The 20,401-nt window shown below is 39.1% G+C and overlaps 2 protein-coding genes across 15 annotated transcripts in view; one reads left to right on the top strand and one right to left on the bottom strand.

Moving 5' to 3' along the window:
• LOC100115447 (protein NDRG3) overlaps nt 1-20,401 on the bottom strand; it is a 50,874-nt gene that overhangs the window by 14,863 nt on the left and 15,610 nt on the right. For all 14 annotated transcript variants that reach the window (XR_004344617.1, XR_512887.4, XR_004344618.1 and 11 more), the window contains 2 exons: nt 1,091-1,290; nt 121-241 (listed from right to left, as the gene is read on the bottom strand). Coding sequence is in view for 10 of the 14 variants with exons in the window: in XM_016989130.3 (XP_016844619.1) it covers nt 121-241; nt 1,091-1,290 (321 nt within the window). In the remaining 4 variants the exon portion in view is untranslated. The remainder of the gene's footprint in view (nt 1-120; nt 242-1,090; nt 1,291-20,401) is intronic.
• On the top strand, nt 7,027-11,485 carry LOC116416186. The gene is made up of 7 exons (XM_031923714.2): nt 7,027-9,290; nt 9,685-9,943; nt 10,022-10,233; nt 10,300-10,508; nt 10,592-10,920; nt 11,000-11,183; nt 11,273-11,485. The coding sequence occupies exon 1, from the start codon at nt 7,904-7,906 to the stop codon at nt 9,134-9,136; it is 1,233 nt and encodes a 410-aa protein (XP_031779574.1). The 5' UTR covers nt 7,027-7,903; the 3' UTR covers nt 9,137-9,290; nt 9,685-9,943; nt 10,022-10,233; nt 10,300-10,508; nt 10,592-10,920; nt 11,000-11,183; nt 11,273-11,485.

Below are 20,401 nucleotides of genomic sequence, written 5' to 3'. Positions count from 1 at the left end.
CGGAAAAGGCTCGAAACAGAGAGGGAGAGGGAGAGAGAGAGAGTGTGTGTGAGAGAGAGAGAGAGAGAGAGAGAGAGAGCTGGGATTCGCGGGCTCTGCGGTGTGTATGTATATACTTACTCCTCGGCTAGTGTCGGGGCGCCTTCTTCCTGGCCTGGAGCGTTCACGTGATATACGCAGAAGTTGTCGAGGAGAACGCGCATGTCGATGTAGTTGAAGAATGCCTGGAAGCTCGAGATATCTGAAAGAAAACGGTGAATGCGTTAGTCGCGAGTTTGTAATTGGGCCGTGGGGGCAAATGTAAAACTTTGGTACAGTTGTAACTGTATGACGGCATACAAATAATTCTATTTTTAAAGAACGCCAAATTTTCATCCTTGAACTATTTAGATTAAAATTTAGATTATAGTTTTTTATCTAACTGGACACCCTGATAAAATTCAAATTTACTCGTACGAGCGCCAAGAAGAATTGGAAACCATATAATGTTCAGCCGAACAATGCGGTCCATCAGATTGAAATTTCATCTCGACCAGGAGGTGAGACAGATGCCCATGGCACTTCAATTTCGTGATAAATATTATAACACACGAAGGGGGCGCGGACATTCATAAAAGCCCGGCGCGCGACATCGGACATAATTTGCTCGGCCTCAAAAAGTCGCGCTGGCGCAGGAGACTTGGATTGAAGCCAAGTTACCGTCGCACTTAATTACGAGGACTGACTCAAGTATGACAGCGTCATCTGTATGTATATCGATCCTCTTATCTTCGACCGGCGCATATAATGAATGGATTTATTTGGGCGAACGATCTGATACCATAAAGATACAAATTCATCAGGATTTCACGACCGAATTCGCATTGTTTGTAAAGCTGCTTAGACTTTGAGATATATCACTTTGGCACTCTCGCACGATTTGGGAACGTCTTCAAGTCTAATTGTATTGAAAAGGAAAATAAGAAAAATAATAGGAGAACCAGAAATTAGGCTTGAGCCAACATGAAATCTCCAAAATAGCAATGCTGAACTAGATCTGAAAATCAATCTAAGCTAGGTTCAATAATAGACTGACGAACTGGTCACTTACAGTTAAGGCCTAGATCGTGATACGTGAGAATGGCAGGCTTCGCTCGATTTCCCTGGATGGCGACGACCAGCGAACCCTTGTCGGTCTCGACGCGCTCCTCCCGCACCGAGCCGTCATCCCTCGTCAGGTACCTCAGCGCCGGGAATTGCAGCTGAATGTTCTTGAGCTCGATGTCATCCATACTGTCCGACGGCATCGCGCTGTTAAAAATAAATTGTATTATAAGATATAATTGCTTGCTTGTTTACATAATATCAACTTAATTCTACGTCAATCCACATCCGCACGGGATCTGATTGAACCTGTTCTTTTGAATATTATTGCAAATAAATATTTGATCAAACCAATTATGGAAATAAATATCATTTTTCGATATAACCAATAGGTGCATTATCATAAGTAGGCAGTTTAGGTACGAAGTATACTCTCTCGCGAATATACCTTCGAGGTGTAACATTAGGAAATGACAGCCGTAAAAAAGTATAATACAATGCATTCATCAGCTATCGTGTAAACTTATTCATGAGGTAGGAACACCCATTTTGCAACAGATGAATGTCCCATCTGTATATACTCCCGGTATACAAAGCGACTATTGTGTGATGCAAACGCGGTGCAAATCATGCGTATCACGAAATATGCAAAAATTAACTTTCAACGAACGCGTTCGTCTTCGTCGTCAGCTCGAAGGAGTTTGTGCGGCATACAGGAGGTTGATTTGAAATTCACTCCGATTTCGGAGAGTTCAAAAGCTCGTAACTCGATCTCCATGCCTTCAATATGCAAATCTTGACAACCTGATTATTCAGACATGATCTTTCGAGAATAGTTCATGCGTTATGCTCAACTTGTTACACAACTCGAAGAGCACTTGTTATGTTTGGGAAAAAACCTTTTTTTAAATCCGTAGCAAGTTTGTATACAATTGGTAAGTATATAATTGGATAGTAAAAAATGGCTATTACGTTTCAAAAGCGCAAAAGCAAAAAAGAATTGCTTCATGTAGAAGTTGCGTGTAATGTATCGCCAAGCAACATCGTCCTTGTAAATTAATCAATATAACCGATATAGGTACACTCGTTTACAATTTTCATTTTGAAATTATTTTATTCTAATATCATCCATACAAATTAAAATCATTAAAAACAATGACCCTGTTTTAAAATTACATTTAAAATTAATTGAATATTTGTCTATTTAAATTCATCAAGATGCCATTATGCAAGTCAAAACAAAATGCTTCCATTGGAAGAAGTTTACGAATTGGTTGTAATTTTATTACTGTAGAACTGCAGTAGTGCACATATAAAAGAATTGGAGTTATAATTTCAAATATCATCAACACCTTCGCCCATGGGCTTAAAGTCACGACTGCACAAGAATAAATCCCGCGATCGATATACGGGTAACACGCGACCGAAGCAGAGAAAATAAATTGTCCCTTCGCAAGTTCTAACGACACAGAAAGAGAAGAGTATTATACGTAAGAAAATGCAGCAGCAGCTTCTTCCAATATAGCTTAAGACTCTTATACCCTGGCCAATTTAAAATCACGTTATATTTTTATATGATTTTAATTAAAACACTGCACGTCAGTAGGTTCAACAAAATTCTTTGAACATCGCAAAAAAATTACTACGTGTATTTTTAATATAAAATAGTTAAAAAAGAGTAAAAGTGTATAAAAAGCCTTTTCCGATAAACTATATTTTTCAGTATAAATATACTTACACGAAGAATTTTACTTTTACGGGACTTTTTCCTCGCGAACTAATCAATAAGTTTATAGAACACTGTCACACTGACACAAAGTCTTTTTTAATCACCATTAAAAAAAATTAGATTGGACTGTTTGCAAGCTATCAATGCGTTCGTCTCCTATACTCTCTCAGGCAGGCCTAAGTAATACGTTTTGCAGACTTGATGGGTAAGCGTCGTCGGGTCGACGCGACGAGCGAGAATTGCATTTCGACGGGCAGCGCGTAATCCGGCAAATGTATTTTCCTCTCCTGCCCCGTTGCTTGAAGCGAGCCGATTACCATTCAATTACGCCGGGCGACCCGCACATTCACTCTTTCCCTCGATTATCCTGATAAACTACTTAGGCGGGAAATTCGAGCATCGCGACGGCAGAGGCGACGTCCTATCGGGTAAAAAATATAATTCGGCGAAAGATAGAGCGCAGTTCATTGGCCGGAGCTCGAAAAGTTTCGAAACCGAGCGCAAAAATACACGGAGACGATCGTAAAACGAGACGCGCTGCAAGGAAAATTTCGCGAAAGTTTATAGCTACGCCCGCGACGAATGGCCATTCAAGGCGCATCGTTCATACACTGCGGATGCTAGATACCGTCTCTGGGTAAGGAGTTCAAAGATTTATGGAAAGAGAGGCGGTCGTGGGATTCAGCGCAAATCGATCGCGCCCCGTTGTTCAGGGGTTATCGATCCGGCAAATAAGCGCGAACGAGGGGAAATGATGAATTATCACGTGGGCTCGTACACGTACAGCCGGCGTCATTGTTGCCGTTTCGTTGCGTCACGTCATCTGGCAGACATTTTGGGAAAGGGAAATAGGACGAGAGTGATTATTGCTTTCGATATTGCATCGGCATTTCAGTTATTTAATACGGAAATACCTGATGCGATTCCGATTCCCCGCGAGCGCTGAATATACTTTCATGATTTCGAGTTAGCTGTTGAAAATGCGAACACGTGTGATATTCGCAGGTCACCTATTGTTCATAATCCTTATCAAAATAATGTTTTCAATGATTGAGAACAAACGCGATCGCACGGAGTCCACCTATTATATCGATCGGATTTGTCCGGGTGAACGGAAATAGTGGATTTTTCTTGTATTTGTGTGTGCCATTTATCGGGAAAAACTGGAGCAGCTAAATATAGCATCGAGGATAATCGGGCGAGCTTTATAATTTTGTGTACAAGGTCTAGTTTGCGCAGCATAAATATTTACGCACTTCGATGCCTATCATCGTCCTTATTACTAATATTTCTTTCAAAAAATGTGTTCAAGTTTTAATAACACTTATCTCGTTCTATATGTAGCATTCGATCCGGTCAACACGATTTCTCCCTATCCGCCTTTCTTTCTAAAAATACACCTCCGCGCTTTAAATAAATCCACAAGAATAAAATCTTTCAGCTGCAGCGGCAGCTTCTCAGCGGAGCAGCAATATCGCGCGGCCTCGGCCAAGAAAAACTGAAACCCCAGCGTAGCTGCAATACCGCGGAACTGTACACGCGAAAGCCATCGAATAACACAGGAATAGAAAAGAAAGAAAAGCATCGGGGGGGGGGGGCGGTTCCAGCTGTTATCCATGCAGCGCAACTTTTCCAGGTTAATGAAATTCGTCGAGCGGAGAGGATGAAAAGTGCGAGCAGCGCGGGTGTATCCCCCAAGAGGGATGGTAAAACCGGTTCCTAGTTTCTCGCGAAGGTCGCGCGCGCGTCAGCTCGATCGAATATCTCCGCGAGCGCGATAAAAGCCCTGGGGAGTCGATTCCGAGCTCGGTATACATAGTTGTGTGCAGACTTCGACCTGACCAGCGCAATATCTCGCGCGGATGCTGGCGCGCGCGCTTTCGCGATATCGATCGGCTGAGGCCACGCCCCGGCATTGCCAGCGGTGGATCGGCGCGACGACTATATGTCCCGCCGACGTCAGAGCGACGTCGCATGCAGCCAGGCCAGACGGAGCCCGCGATCACGTGGAGACAGTAACTCGCGCAGGGGGTGGTTTCGTCAGCTTTCGGGCAGGAGGGGCGCAGACGCTTTTTTCCGGGACTACTCGCCGAGAGACGCAGTGGCGTGAGCCAACCGACAGGATGCTTCTTTCGCAAGATTTTGGAGTGGCCCTTTCCAGCTTGCAGTGTAACGCTTCTGCTTGGTCGCCGAGCTTTATATGCAGACGCTGCTCGCGGCGAATGCACGTTTTGATTGTCAGTCAACGCTCTTTCCGAATGTGAATCTTATTGATTTAAATTTTCGAGCTAAAAATAGGACGAAATGCGCTCTTGAACTCTCGAGTGTTTTCTTCCCAATGACGACTTTATTCATGTTTAAAATGCGGAATAAATATGCTCCCTATCTGTATATAATGTATTCGCTTCTCTTATCGAAGGTTGCAATTCAAAAAAATCACTTTCTCGACATTAGTCGCGCTATCGATCGCCTCGAGAGATAATCACCTTGGCATTCATAAGCCGCAGCTGCTGTAATACTAATGCTTATACGAGGAGGGAGTATCGCTTTCTGCATCTATTTGATTCACGCCGCGACCCACTTAATTTACACCTGAAAATACTAAGACTCCGCGGAGAAACGTCTGAGAAAGCTCTGGATAGAGGTCCTCTTTTCAACTCTACGGTATTTTGAAGCCACTTTGCCTCCAGCTTTAACGTCTTAATGACAGCACTCCCGATGTCCTTTTCGCGGCATATTACGCTAATGAATTGCGAACTTTTTGCGCTTAAAATGTTCCATTTTAATATATCACACTTAAGTATGCTTTAAATGCGCGCACGGAGAAAATGATTGGTAAAAATAACAAAGCGCTTGGCAAAATACCCACCAACTATATTTTTGGTTAACCTTACCAAGAACTTGGTAAATGTTACTAAAAAAGTAGGTAACTTACGAATTTTTTTCTTATACTTACCAAATACTTGGTAAGATTAACCAAAGATACACTGAGAAAAATTTGACAGTAAAAATTACTATCTCGAATAATAATTTCGTAACAGACTCGGAATCTAGTAATTTTTACTATCTTTTATCTCAAAAAAAAGAAAACTTTTTTCAAAAGTGAAAATCTTGGCAAGAAAAAGGCTAATAAACGTAGTGAAATGTCTAAATATAAAAATGTCAAGTAAATGTTTTTTTGCTATACGCATTAAGATATAAAATTAAAGTTAAAATTATGTTTTCCCAAAAAATGATATTTTAATGCATATAGCAAAAAAACATTTACTTGACATTTTTCTTGCCAAGATTTTTACTTTTGAAAAAAGTTTTTTTTTTGAGAGATTTCACATCTTTTACAAAGCATATTCTTCTTGCTATTGCACTTCATTAAATCTTGATCTATTCGATAGACAACAAGCTACTATTGGATCAGACATTGATCGCATCGCGCATATAATCGTATAGCAATATACGCATATATACGTATAGCATTACATGCATATTATAATCGCGTGTCGCCGAGTAGCAGACGAATGTCAGTAAAGTAGATTAACTACTGTAACCACTGGTGTATAATAACAAATATACTCACCGGAAGTCACGTGACGGGAGGAGACGAAAAATATCGGGCGAGGATAGAAACTCTGAACAAAATGAAATATACCGGGCAAATTTTCAACTTGCAATATTAAGTTAATAACTTAATATTATTGAATGAACCTTTTATACATGAAAAATTAGGATAATATATTTAAGTAGATACCAACAGATTGCGCATACGTGCAATAATAATGATTTAAATGCAATAGAGATTTTTTTTAAGGTTAGGAACACCTAATTTCAAAGTATATAGGGTCGCGCCGTCGACAAATCATACTTCGTATTTTTTCTTGCCAAAGCGGCGCTATCGCGCCCCTTGATAGTAAAATTCACTATAACCCTGGTAGAAAATTAACGGTTCGGATTTGCTAAGACGTTTATACTTAGCTAACCGTTTTAACGGTTATCCAGGTGAAATTAAAAAAAATAATGGCTTAGAAACCGTTAAGTTTTGGAGCATGCACATATTTGAAATTGTAAAGTAACTTGTAATTTTGTCAAGTACCTTATATGAAACTATTTTACTTTTTAAGTACGGCAATGCTCTACTTTTGATATTCCTAATAGATCGCAAATTATATAGGTTATCTCATATTGGTATACCTATATATGTGTCGGGACTATACTTGCTGCGCCTGTGTAGAGTGCGGTCTTCAGTCGGTATAGATATAGGCGTAGAGTATTATGAAGTATCGTTTCGGAGCACGTTTCGAAGCAAACGTCCGACGCAATTTTCAGCTCGAGTTGAATTTTTGGAGCCACTGTTTCGAAATCGACGTCATTGTTTAAAATAAAGTTTTCAGCTTTGTGAAAGTGTTTCTGAACAAAAATATTAATTGTGTTTGTGCACAAAAATATCAGTTGTGAAACCTAACCTGCAACTTGGAGTAAAGATGCAAAGAATTCCAAAAAAGAAAAGATCATCTGACACAAAAAGACTGCAAGAGTTGCAGCAGTTTGTGCAGTTACTTTATGAAAAAGAAGAAAAAAAGCAAAAAATTGCAAACTCATCATCAGAGTCAAACAATTCTTCTAGTGATACGGAGGCAGAAGATGAAAGCTTGTACAAATCAATTATTGCTACTTTTAACAATGTATTGGAGGATTTTAGTGATAGTGAACAAGATGAAAAAATAGATCTGCCAGAAGTTCAAGAAATTCAAGATATTAGAGCCTGGGTTGTCGACAACAATATCCCACATCAGCATGTCGATAAACTTCTCCCAATTTTGAAAAGAAGATTGTTGCCGGGGATTCCAAAATGTACAAAGACCTTACTGAAATGTGATGTCAAACTCGACAATATAGAAGAAATGAAAGTTAGTGATGGGTCTAAGGGAGACTTTCTTTATCTACGAATGGAAAATGAACTAAAAAAAAAGAGTTGATGTTAAACAACATCCTGAAGATTTTTTAGAACTTATATTTAACATAGATGGCTTCTCACCATTCAAGTCCAGTGCTGCGACAGTGTGGCTTATTTTGTGCAAAGTGTTCACTGAGTGTGACATGTACCACCTGTTTACTGTTGCAGTGTATGCTGAAAATGGAAAACCCAAAGAGTCCACAGATTATCTAAGAAAATTTTCTGAAGAACTTAATCATATCCTGAATGCAAAAGTGAATATTGATGATACATGTTTTACAATCAAAGTGAAATACTTTTCATGTGACTGCCCAGCGCGTTCCTTTGTGAAGAATGTTATAGGCCATGGTGGGTTTCATGCTTGTGAAAGGTGTCGAGTTGTTGGGAAAAAAGTTGACGGTGTGACAGTTTTTTTACAAACAGACGCTGAAAAGAGAACTGACAAAAGTTTTGCAACATTTGCTGATCCGCAATGCCACACAGGCGTGTCACCATTAAGCACAGTCACACCAGCTTTAAATATGGTTTCCCAGTTTATTCTGGATCCGATGCACCTTGTATACCTGGGGTGCACAAAAAGATTATTAGAATATTTATTGTTACCATCGACTCGTGCAGCGAAACTTAGTGCTACTTTCAAAAGTGAGTTAGTGCGAAGGACAAAACCTATCTATAATGACATTCCAGCAGAATTCTGTATAAAAATGCGATCAATAGATCACTTCTCTAAGTACAAGGCTGTAGAATTCAAATTTTTTCTATTATATGCAGCTCCTGTATTGTTTATAGAATTATTATCTGATGATCTATACGGTCACTTCATGTTGCTAACAGTGGCATGCAGATTTTTGTGTGACATATTTGAAAATATTCAAATCAGTGAAGCCAGAAGGTATTTAACAGACTTTGTTGATTTGACTTCGACTCGTTATGGAGAAACTTTTGTCTCGTTAAATGTGCACAATTTGATCCACTTGTGTGATGACATTGAAAACACGAAAGGCTCAATGAATGAAATCAGTGCATTCTCTTTCGAGTCTTACTTGGGTATTATCAGAAGTGTTTTACGTAGTCCAGTTAACTTAGTCTCTCAGTATTATCACAGAATGTCAGAGAAGCACACTTTCTCAAAAAAAGAAACAATCACTCAATGTGAAGTTGAAATTATAATGAAAAAAAGGACAGTATTGTCAAATTACGATATCAACATTATATTTTATCTACAAAACATCCCAATAACGTTGTCATATTACAAGATAGAAGCATTGCACGCATTTGTAACTTTAGCATTGTCGAAAACAATTACTATGTTACAATTCAAAAATACGGAAAGGAAGATTCAATATTTGACAAACCGTGTGATTCTGGTACTTTGAATATTTGGGAGGTCAATAATTTATCCAAGAGAAAAGTTCAAGCGAGACTTCAGCAAGTAAAATACAAATGTGTTCACTTTAAACTCAATTTGTCCAGAGAGGAAGATGCAAAATCGTTTGTTTTGCCACTCTTGCACTAGAGAAGTTAAAAAAGGTAATAATACTTTTATTAATTATACTTGCTACTTTTACAACCTTATAGTGTATACTTAATTCAAACGGTGCACTTCTGCTCGTCGTCCGCTATCGCATCATGCTGCTTCCTTAACCTAACCTAACCTAACCCTCATCTGTCACTGTTTGAACTGTCCCGCATGTATACTTTCGCGCGAAAAAGTCACGACTAGCAAAGTTACTTTTTGCTTACTTCGCGTGCTTTTTTGTTGATTAATCTTTTGCTGCAAAAGTTAATCAGGTATCTTATTTTCCCACTTCCTACATATTTAATAAAAAAATTTAAAATATCAAGATTTTCAAATAAATTGGCGATTCTAACTTCTGAAATGAGTTTGAGTTTTGGTCTTAAAGTGTAATTTTGTTTATTTTAGGATGTCTGACAGCGAGGAAGAAGTCAAAGAGGAAGAAGTTTATGAGTTCACTATAGTGAGATTTGTACATAGAGGCAGAAGGAGGGCAGTCGAGCAAATTGACATTATCAACAGTGAATGGCTCAGCTTTGACGGCAAGAAAGGAAAATGCACGACACAGTCTCTAGATAAAGTCCATACTCAAGAAGATATCAACTTGCTTCATTCCCTTGTAAAAGAACTTGCTCCAGCACCAGAGTCTTAATCATTGGACGTGCAAGTGAGTATTTCAAGATATTCTTCTTAGTGGCTTCGTTACTTGGCAGTTAACTTTTAAAAATAATCCTTGTTTTCTCAGAGACTTACAACGAAGCTTTGCAAAAGTTAAAGCTTCTTCAATCAGAAACCAACGTCCTAACTGAGGATACCGAGGATGATCAACATGATGTGCAAAAGAAAATGGAAAATGAAATCAGGCAAAGGCAATTGCAGAAGCAATTGAATGATTTGAAATCTTCATACGCAGTAAAGTCTAAGGAAACCACAACAAAGCCTTCCACAAAAGACAAGGTCAGTTGTTTTTATTTTTTTTTTTTTTGGTAAAATTCTTTATAACTGAACTCATATTTATTTCAGCTGGCAATGAAGTATCTAATAAGAAAGCTGCGACAATCAAAATCACAGAAAAAATTGATGAAGAACAACCTGATGACACCGAGCACAATAAGAGTGATGCTGGTAAAGAAGCATTAATTTCAGTTCACTGCGATCAAGAAGATACTATCAAGACTTATGAGGATCAACGAGCACTTAATTACAGGTTCATGGACATGTTGATGTGCCTGGTCAGTAAAAATTAGTTTAATTTAGAAAATCAGTGATTGCACAATAATTGTTCATCTATTTCAACTGATTTTTATATTTTAAGTTTCAGAGAACATTCCTGTCCAAGAAGACAATGTTGTTGTCATTGAGATGGATCCACTCAACTCCAAAACTGATTCAGATCTCATGCTCATGAATACGCTGAGAAATTAAAGAAATTACATTGTTGCCATTAGCGAGGACATTGCAGCTATTAAGATTGCTCAAGATCAAATCATCAAGTTTCTTTTGGACAAGAAAGTCACACAGATCAATAATGTGGTTATTGATTTCAAAACTAAATTCAATTTTACAATTCCAATAACCTCATTGGAACAGTTTTTGCAATTCGACAGTGAACTAGCTAAGAATGAACTTTTAAAAAATGATGTGGTATGGTTTTTCTTCTTTACTTATATATATATATATATAGCTATTATTTGAGACTATTTATTGGATATTTTAATTCCAGAGCGTACAACTGATTGATCTCTGTGTTGCTGATTTGATCGTAACCAAAAGTTTTACCAAGATGTTGAAGTTCTACATGACGAAGGAAGTTGCTGAAAAATTTACAACTGTAAGAAGTGCAAGGAATCAGAGCGAAGAGAGAAAAGAGAGATATGTCTCGACTAATCTGTATGGCCTTATGTGTGGTATGTCTTGCACTCCGAATGGCATATTAATCAAAAGCACATAATCTTGGCATTTTGAAATGATCAATCAATTCATTTTTTGGTTACAGGTATTATAAAAGTAAAAAGAGTTAAGAAGACATTAGAAGTCTCTGATAAAATACTATTGAAAAGTATTAGTGAAGTTTTATGGAATGTTAAGCAGTGGAAATAAATTATTATTGTATTTTTGTATAACAATTACATTAAGGTGTTTTTGTGAAAACAGTTTATCGAGCCTCCTGTAAATAAGGAATTTTTCAATAAATATATAATTATATTAATTATTTGTTATTTTCTCATGTCCTTACCTTTTTCCTAACCTTGTTTAACAATAATCCAATTATAATTAATTAATCATAATTTCAATTCCATTCATTTATAGAAAATCATAACCTCACAACTTGACACGTATGACTAGTAAGCTAAATTTCAGCAATTTAGCTGTAAGGAGCCATGTATAAACTTCTATTACAGTAAGCGGTTATTTAGCGGTTTTCTAAGCGGTTCATTAGCGTTATTGGCTAAATAAGCCATTGAACCGTGAGATTTCTACCAGGGAAGAGATATTAATTTTAACTATCTCAGATAGTAAACATTGTTACGGCTTTCAAAAAACTTAATTTTTTAATTTTTGCTAGCTAAGATGGTAAAATGTACTATAAAATGTGGGAAAAATTATAATATTCTCAGTCGGTAAGGTTTGAATTTAATTTTTTTTCTGCTGTAATCAGTATTTTATTTGACATTTTACGTTTATTTTATTATAATGAGTTTCTGTGTCTATTGATTTAACTTTATTATTTATTAATCGTCGTTAATTTTTATTAACTTTAGTTCGTACGTCAATTAATACGTGAGCTAGATCTGAAATTTTGTGCGTAACAGATCTGTTTAGGTAAATGGTCAGCGCACTCGACTCTCATGCCGGAGCTCCGGGTACGATTCCCGTCGCCGCAAAAAAAAATTAATCTCTTTCTTTCTTCCAAACAGCATAATAATAATCAATAAAAATAATAAATAATAAAGTAATATAACAGCGCGAAGTACCTAAGAGGTGTAAACTATAGAACTAAGCGAAATTGAAATTAAATTTTTAAAAATTCGATTTCATCAAAAATTACTATCTTTGTATAGTAAAATCTAATAATATCTTAAAAGTCTGTTACCAATTTATTATGAAAAGCAGTAAAAATTACTGTCCCAAATAGTAATTTCTACTATAAAATTTTTCTCAGTGTACAGTTGGTGCGTATTTTGCCAAGTGCTTTGCTACTGTTACTAACGATTTTTTCCGTGTGCCCTTGACAAAAATTCAACCCTCTAAGAGCGTAATCCGAATCTCACGGCCACAGATTTTTCGCAAGCTGTTTTTCCAAACTAAAAATCTATAACAGCTTGCCGAGTACGCCGTTACACGCCGAAATTAATTGAAGCTCGCAATTCCAATATGAACTTGTTTCCGTGCCAAATAAAGCACCGACTTTGAGGAGGTCGCCAAACAAGCGGCGTACACACTCGTCTGCATCTCACGGCTCAAACTCCAGTGTAAGCACTTGCAGCTCTCTCGAGCTCTCTTGCAGTTCTTAGACTCCAGTAGCATAAACTCCGCGCGAGCGCGTTCTCCCGCCTCCTCGCTTGTGCCAAAGCACTCGGCATCAGGATCGAAGTTGCAGTCGCGACCTGCACGAACGTAAAAACCCGAGATACGCGAAGAACAGCAGTAGCGGCCGCGTCGCGACGCGAGAATCGATTCGGCTCCGCGAGCTCGCAATCATCCGAGTGAACCCTTTAGTCAGGTCGTTAAGTTCGCCGTTGTTTGTGCCTCGGCTGTATACGCTGAGTGTGGTTCGCGAGCTGCCACGGATTTTCGAAACGAGGCAAAGAAGAATTTTACGGGGCATGCTTTACGGCTGAGAATTGCGTCGATTCTCATTGTTGTTACTTGGCGAATTGCTTTGGGTTGTGAGAGTTTAACGGGTGTTTTCTTAGAAACGCCTTTTATGATGCTTCAGAATGTTTGGAGGGCCTTATCTATAAATATTATGAGGCAGTATACAAGGGCAATCTGCGTGTATTATACGATCCTCAAATAGTATGATTTCGCGAAATTGCTCGAGTTTTCATAGCCAAGCAAAATTCATCTGGAATATGCGAGCTCGCATTTACATATTCTGTCCATACATAGCGTCGCGCGAAGTACTGAGTTAATTGGATGATGAGTCGTTCTCTCCGCGCGCGCGATAACCGAGTTACACCTTTCATTGCTATATGCGAGCCGGATAAAGGTGTCTTTAATTTTAAACATACGTTGCCGTGCCCGAAGGTCAGTCCGCCGTCGAGATCGATATAGCGCCTTTCAGCTTGACATTTATTGTGTAATCGCTCACAGGAGGTTCGCTTCGCGCGAAAAGAAAACAGTGTTCGCCGGCTTTCGCGTCCACGCTGTGCGATAGCGCAGGAATTTCCTTTGCGTGTTTCTGCGGAATGCATGCATGGTAATGCAGAAAATGCTATGGGTGGCGAAACTTAAGAGATTACGTTCTTATTTTCTGCTCCAGAAATTCCAGAAAATTTTCCACGCGTGTTCCAGGCGTTCTTAAGCGAGCTTCTCGCCCGAGTGACGGTCTCCATGGAAGATTTCGCGTAATTACTTTTGGGCGCAGAGTTTTAAAGTTGTGCACGAAAATATATATCGAGAACTTGCATCGACTGTTCTACGATTTATAAGACGAGATGTAAGGGTGCCATTAAATTTTCCAATGTTCATTATCTTAAAGATCTGCATAATTTAACTACATAATAACTCAGGTGCGGCTAATTTTCAGGTGCACTTGCAGCTCGTGAAAAAGCTTATAAGAGCATCAACTCGGTTTTATCTCAACTGCAGCTTACACGACCTCAATTACACCTCTCAAAAACCGTAAAAATAAAATACAGCAAGTCCCGCGGGCAACCGCAAGCAGCCGACTTCAAAAACCCACTGACCGAGTATACACTGTAACGGACGGAGAGGAGACGAGTCAGAAAGCGAAAAAGAGTAGACGCGAGCTTGAACCGCGGACCCCGAGATTAATAAGCCGGAGCTCGCTAACCACTGAGCTAACGTCTACGATGCAAGCGCATGCTATGCATCGTAGTACGGCTCTACGGACTCTTATCGCTGACTCGTCTCGCAGCTCGCGTTGCAGACTGTGCGTCTGTGATAACACTCAAGTGGCGCACAAGTGACCATACGCTACACAGGTCGCGATAGAGTAACCAATTTTGCGGAGACTGATACGGCCGCGGCAGGGGTAGATAACCCATACTTGATGTTGATTTACGCCCGACGTCGCGCTGCTGCATTCGATTCGCCCCATTTGTTAAATTAAACGGCCACGACTAACCGCCCAGCCATAAATTGATTCCGCGCCTGGACTGGCGAGGTGTTCACTCGAGGGTACTGTCGTCGATTCGTCCGTGCGTGAAATTGCTGGCAATAAACGTAAGCGAAAGTTGAGTTGAGCGCGCTCGCTATACACTTCGTGGGAGGCGATGGCGTTGATGGGGGTGTTACGCGAGGGGTTAACGGCGATGCGAGAGCCGACCGGGTTGAAACTTGTGTTCTAGATTCTTTTCAGTGCGGCTATTGCGTGAAACAGTTTTGACGAATAAGGTTTTGCTTCTTACACATGTTTGTTAATCAAAGTCGGGATCGTAGAAAAATATAATTTTTGAATGAAAAAGACCTAAGTTTAGGTCAAACATATTTTTCATTTTTTCTAGATGGTATAACAATCCTTCTTTTGTTAATCGGGCAACATCTTTCAAAATTTTATACAAACGCAACGCCTAGCGCACACTTCCACTGCTCATGAATTCCTCGGTCATCTCTCATGTCTCTTTCTTTGCGGAAGCTCCGAGCAAAACAAACAGAGAAAGAGAAAAAAATCGAACGCAGTAATACACTTGGCCGTCATCAGCGGCGGCGCACGCGAACAGCCGCGATAAAACTCTCTCTCTCCCTCATTTTCTCTTTCTCCTTCACCGCTACCCTCTACATTTTTCGCAGAAGAAAAATACTTTTAGCTTCATGGCTTCACTGCCTCACCCTCGCACCGCCCCGTCGCCTGTATGGTTATAGCGTTCAACGGCATATCTCTGTGATGCACGAGCCTCGCGGTAAATTGCAGTTGGCTTGGGTTGGGCAAATCTTTGGCATGGGGTATTTTCTCGTAAAATTGCAAAGGGCGAGGAAATTTCGAGAATTCAGCCCTTTTACTTTTACACTTGGTTGCTTTGATATGAATTTTCGTTCAATTTATATGTAAGAAGCGCGACACTTTGTACTATATGGCTTTTTTCTTTTTCTTTGAAAGCGATAATTTCCAAAGTTTGTTGATGCAAAAGTTCAGTCAGTGCATGGTTTGTTGTAATTATACGAGTTAAGTAGTTTCTCGTTAGATCCTAGTTAACGGCGAGTATTTAGTTAGGCTCACAGCAAGGAAGTTCTGTACCACGCAATAATTTTAGTGTGATTATATGTGTACTCGAAATTGAGAACTGCATGACGTCATTTTGGTCGATGAATTTATTCAAATCATTATTTAAATATGGATCTGCATGCATTACAAATGCAGTATAAAATTTAAAATGGTTTTCGAACAATTTTTCCTCTAAAATTTTATCGTCTACTTTAGGCTTACACAAAATACGGAAACACTCTCTGTAATCTCAAAAACCATGATTGCGTTATCTGGCTGCATGCCATTAGCCAAGTCTGACTACATATTTGCGTTTCAGAATGATCGTCGGAAGATCCAGAAAAACCCAGCTTCCTGCAGTCAAGGAGGTGTTTAAATCCGCGGTAATGCTTTCATGCGACGACTTTTGGCATCCATATACTGGACATTGAACTTCGCAGTGCGTACTTGTGTATGTCTCGACATGATTTACGGTTAAGTTTATCACTTCTGTCGCTCGTAAAAGGTCAATATTTTACTTTTTTAAGGCAAACTGAATTATGATGCGCATATGGATATTTAATACCTCATCACTATTCTGTTTGCAACAACGTAATTATGCGAAATAACAAGCACGTCAAGAGGCAAGAAATCTCAGCAAAGGAGTTTGCTAAATGAACTTTACGTCCAGCCATTAATTTTTTAATAAGAAAAAGCTTTTAAAACGATAAAGCACCGCGAGTCACAACGAATGGAATTATCCACTCCCCCGTCGTTACCTTTCTTCCTTTTTGCCTCCCGTCATCCAAACTCGCTTAGCGAAAAGGCAAGCAGGCAAGAAGGCTTTTCCCCTCCCTTATTCTATCTCTCGCAACTCGTCCGTCATAAAATCCGCTCGAGTGGGAAACACCTTATCTCCGGCTCTATAAATTGCACTCTCCCCGCCCTTGGCTTTCACGACTCGTTAAATGACTTTTGTAAACGAGCCTCGTTACACAGTTTTTCTCTTCGTTTTCCAGTGACCTTATAGGCGAAGGCATTGCGTTTTCGAGACACGTCGTGGCGAACGGTTTCCCGTGTCTCGTTCGCGCGTCACTCAATCGCAGGAATACGCATCGCATTTCCGGCGGTACAGCGCCCGAGAGTCTACTGGGTTCCTGGCGTGTGGCCCTGCGTATATATCACGCCCGAAGGAAGGAAGTTCAACTTTGTTTTAATGAAATTGTGATGTACCAGGGTCCGATGGAAATTTCTTTATTGAACTTTGTTGGGGCGGCGCGCTGTCCTTCCCGTGTAAGTTTACGTTATTCTATCGAATATCGGTAGCGAACACATAACTCTCGCGTAAACCGAATAATGTGGGTTGCTATGTGCTTTAATGCTTTGTGATTGAATTGATTGAATCTAAGCATTTCAAAACAATACTTTTAAAAAGCATATATTGAGCATTCGTTAATACAAAGTGAATTTATAAGAATAAATAGTATTGACTTCGAGCAATAGTTTGCTGTATACGAGTCAAAATTATAATTTAAACTATTTTTGTCGCTTCGTTGTTCCTGCATCGATGCGGGAGTCAAGCTGATACTGAACCCAATTCGCTCAAATAAATAAGTATGTAACTACAGCAGTTTTTTCTAGCGCTGAAAATGGAGTCACCTTTCTTTTTTCGGAGTTGCGCACTGAGACTATTATTGAAGCAAGTTAATAATCCATCGCTTATTGCGGTTGTTCTGTTTGCATGCTGCTTGATAAGACGATCTCAAACGTGTACGAGCTTGGCACTAGTTTTGGAAAGTGTGTCAAGTAGGTATTTGATGCGTATAGTTTGAAGGGCTCGCTGAATTTTTTTGCTAATTAAGAGGGTAGAAGTAAACCATGTTGGAAAATTTTTGTTCAAAATTTCTTAGTGTTCCGACTACTTCCAAAGTTTCAGTGTACGTCTGGATGTACAACAAAATGTGAAGTAAGTTACAAAATACTAACATACTTTAGCATAATATTTTACCAATTTTATTGTTGAAATGAAGGGGTCTATACCGATATATTCAATTTAAAAATACACCTTCTAATACGATGCGCAAAATATTTTAGTAGAGCTATAATTATGGCAGACAAAATTAGCAAAGTTCAAATTGCATCGTTACTCATTGATCTATCCTTCAAAGTGTCCTGTTTGTCCATGCTAAAGGCCTTCAAAGTATACACAGTGATTCGCCATATCAAATACACAGAGAAAATCCGGATTAAAAATATCATTACAATAAGCCATTAAAAGATTATCAATCGGCTCTGGATTTCAATTTAGTCCAGACGTCGTAAAGGCAAAGAAGTAAAAAAAGGACTAATTAATATCTCGAGGATATGCATCGGCGAGTCAAAGGCACTCCAGCAGTAGCGACGTCGAAAGGTGAATTAGTCACAATGCTGCGCTCTCGGCTAGAGCCTGATACATTCGGGTCAGTCGTTGCGAGGCGGAGCTGCGCACACACACTCGTGGGTTCGCTTATGTATATTGCATCGCGTTGTCGCTCGTTGTCTGCTGCGTGGGCTATATACCTTATTCCGTGTGTATGCAGCCATGTCCTGCATTTTTGTCACTAAAGGTACCGACTCGGGTACCAGGGAAAGAACTCCGGAACACAAACTCGAAATTTATTAAAGTCGAGGCGTGTACATTTCCTTCGAACTGAATTGTTAAAGAAAGTGCTGAGGGAACTAGGGCGAAATTGTGAGAGAAAATTTTGTCGAAACCCGATGATAAAATGGAGCGCGACCAATATAAAGAAATAAATGTGTGCTTCGATGTTCCTGTTCATACAAAAATATAATCAGTGTTCCAAGAAACTCGTTCTTGCGGTTATTACAGAATAGAATGTTGAAAATTATATCTCATTCTATGTGACGAGATAGAATCGGAACAAAAACAATACTATTTCCTACGACTTCTCGGAAAAGTGATTTAACAGTTTTTCCTACACTGCGTGCATTGGGCTTTAACAGAGGCGAACATGTGCAGCGAGAGTGGGCGCACGAGGTGAAAGACTGAAAATCCACGAGCTAGCGCTACTGGACTAACAATGAATCGAGAGAGGATATTTCGCTGCGGAAACAAAGGAAACCCCGTTTGGCTTAGCGAGATAGAGGCAGGGTCCGGCCCGGACTGAACAAATCCTGCGCACAGCACTCTGAAGGATTATAGCTGCTCAATAGTCTGGATTCCCACCTCCGAAAAAGCACTTGATTACGCTGCTGAATGAAAAAAGCGGGAGCTTATTAATAATCAACGGGCCCTCGGATTAGTTCTATCATTTAGGTTGAAAAACTGCGTTTTTTACTTTTAATATATTTTGATATTTTTTGTAAGCTGTTGACAGCCTTACTTACGTTGTATTTAACTTGCATTTTATGCATCGGGTAATGATTTTTATATTAATTTGAAGAGAAAAAATTACTTGCCCTTGACTAAAATTAATTATATGCCCCGGCTTTTGTTGGCATAAATAACAACTAGCTTTGGCTGGTTGAAGAAATAGCAACAATATGAGAATCTTAATTTTTTCTTTCCTTCGATGAGTAGTAGTCGTCTTTTCTGAGCCATGGCTTTTAATGAAGTTGTATCAGCTAATGAACTGACAGCATTATATTATTTTTCTGTACTACAAACAAAATTTATAAAAAAGAATTTTAATTTAAGCTCAGCTACGTTTAAAAATAATTACGGCTAGGGTGTAGAATAACTAGTCATTTAAAAACTAGAAAAATCACTCGATTTGGAGATTTTCATAATTCTTTGCAATTTTATGTAAACACCGACAACTTTTTAATTGAGTATTCACTTTTTATTGACCTTTTTTGTACTTATTTTTATTTAGAATAAAGTTAACAACATAATGATCTATTTTTTTTTAACAAAGAAATGTTAATATCAGTTTACTGTGCATCAAATACTATGCACTGTATGTCTCACTGTGTGTGTGTGTATATATATATATATATATCATGTAATATCGTTGCGCGTTTCAGCCAAAAGAGACTTGATATCATGACATTTGATACGCAATTTTTTGCTTTATTTATCGATCGATCGACATGCCTGCAAGTTTTTTCGCGGCTTTGGTGGCTGCTTGTTACGTAACTGAGGTGAATCAAAACTAAAAATATCGCGATTTATCTGAGATAAAAGTGTAAAATTTCAGAGGTATATAGTGTGCTGCGATGCAAGAAGAATTTATTTTGAATTTTCAAATTGCTATTGAATCAATGACTTTCTTTATTTTTAGTTGTAACCAAGTTTCGACCAAATCTTTATTCTGTTCCTTGAATAGGCAGCATTAGTACAGTATAACCAATCGTATTCGACTGGACTGATAGACGAAGCGCATCAAACTTGACAACTTTCTTTTGTTCTTAAAGAGTTTTGCTCTGATTTTTCCTTTGACACGCCAGCTTTTATCTAGTGAGTTCTATCTAGAGCTCGAGTCGCTTTTGTTCAAGCATCGCGTAACGAGGGCTAATTACGTCTAATTCCCGACGTTAATTGCGCGCGCTCAAAATCGACTCGAGCTCTCCGCGACTTTAAGAGACACACTGCCTCACTGTAGTATGCAACACCGAGAAGACGTCGACGGGAAGTTCGTTTTATGTCCTGCGGCTGGTAGTGCGACTATAGCTTGCACGAGGACTTCTAGAAGCTCGCAGAGCTCTCCTTCTCGTTTAGGCTGCATAATTATTAATGATCTTGGCGAATGGCTG

This window comes from Nasonia vitripennis, chromosome 2 (genome assembly GCF_009193385.2).
Source record: "Nasonia vitripennis strain AsymCx chromosome 2, Nvit_psr_1.1, whole genome shotgun sequence".
NCBI classification, from domain to species: domain Eukaryota; kingdom Metazoa; phylum Arthropoda; class Insecta; order Hymenoptera; family Pteromalidae; genus Nasonia; species Nasonia vitripennis.
This window is presented reverse-complemented; position numbering and strand designations above follow the sequence as displayed.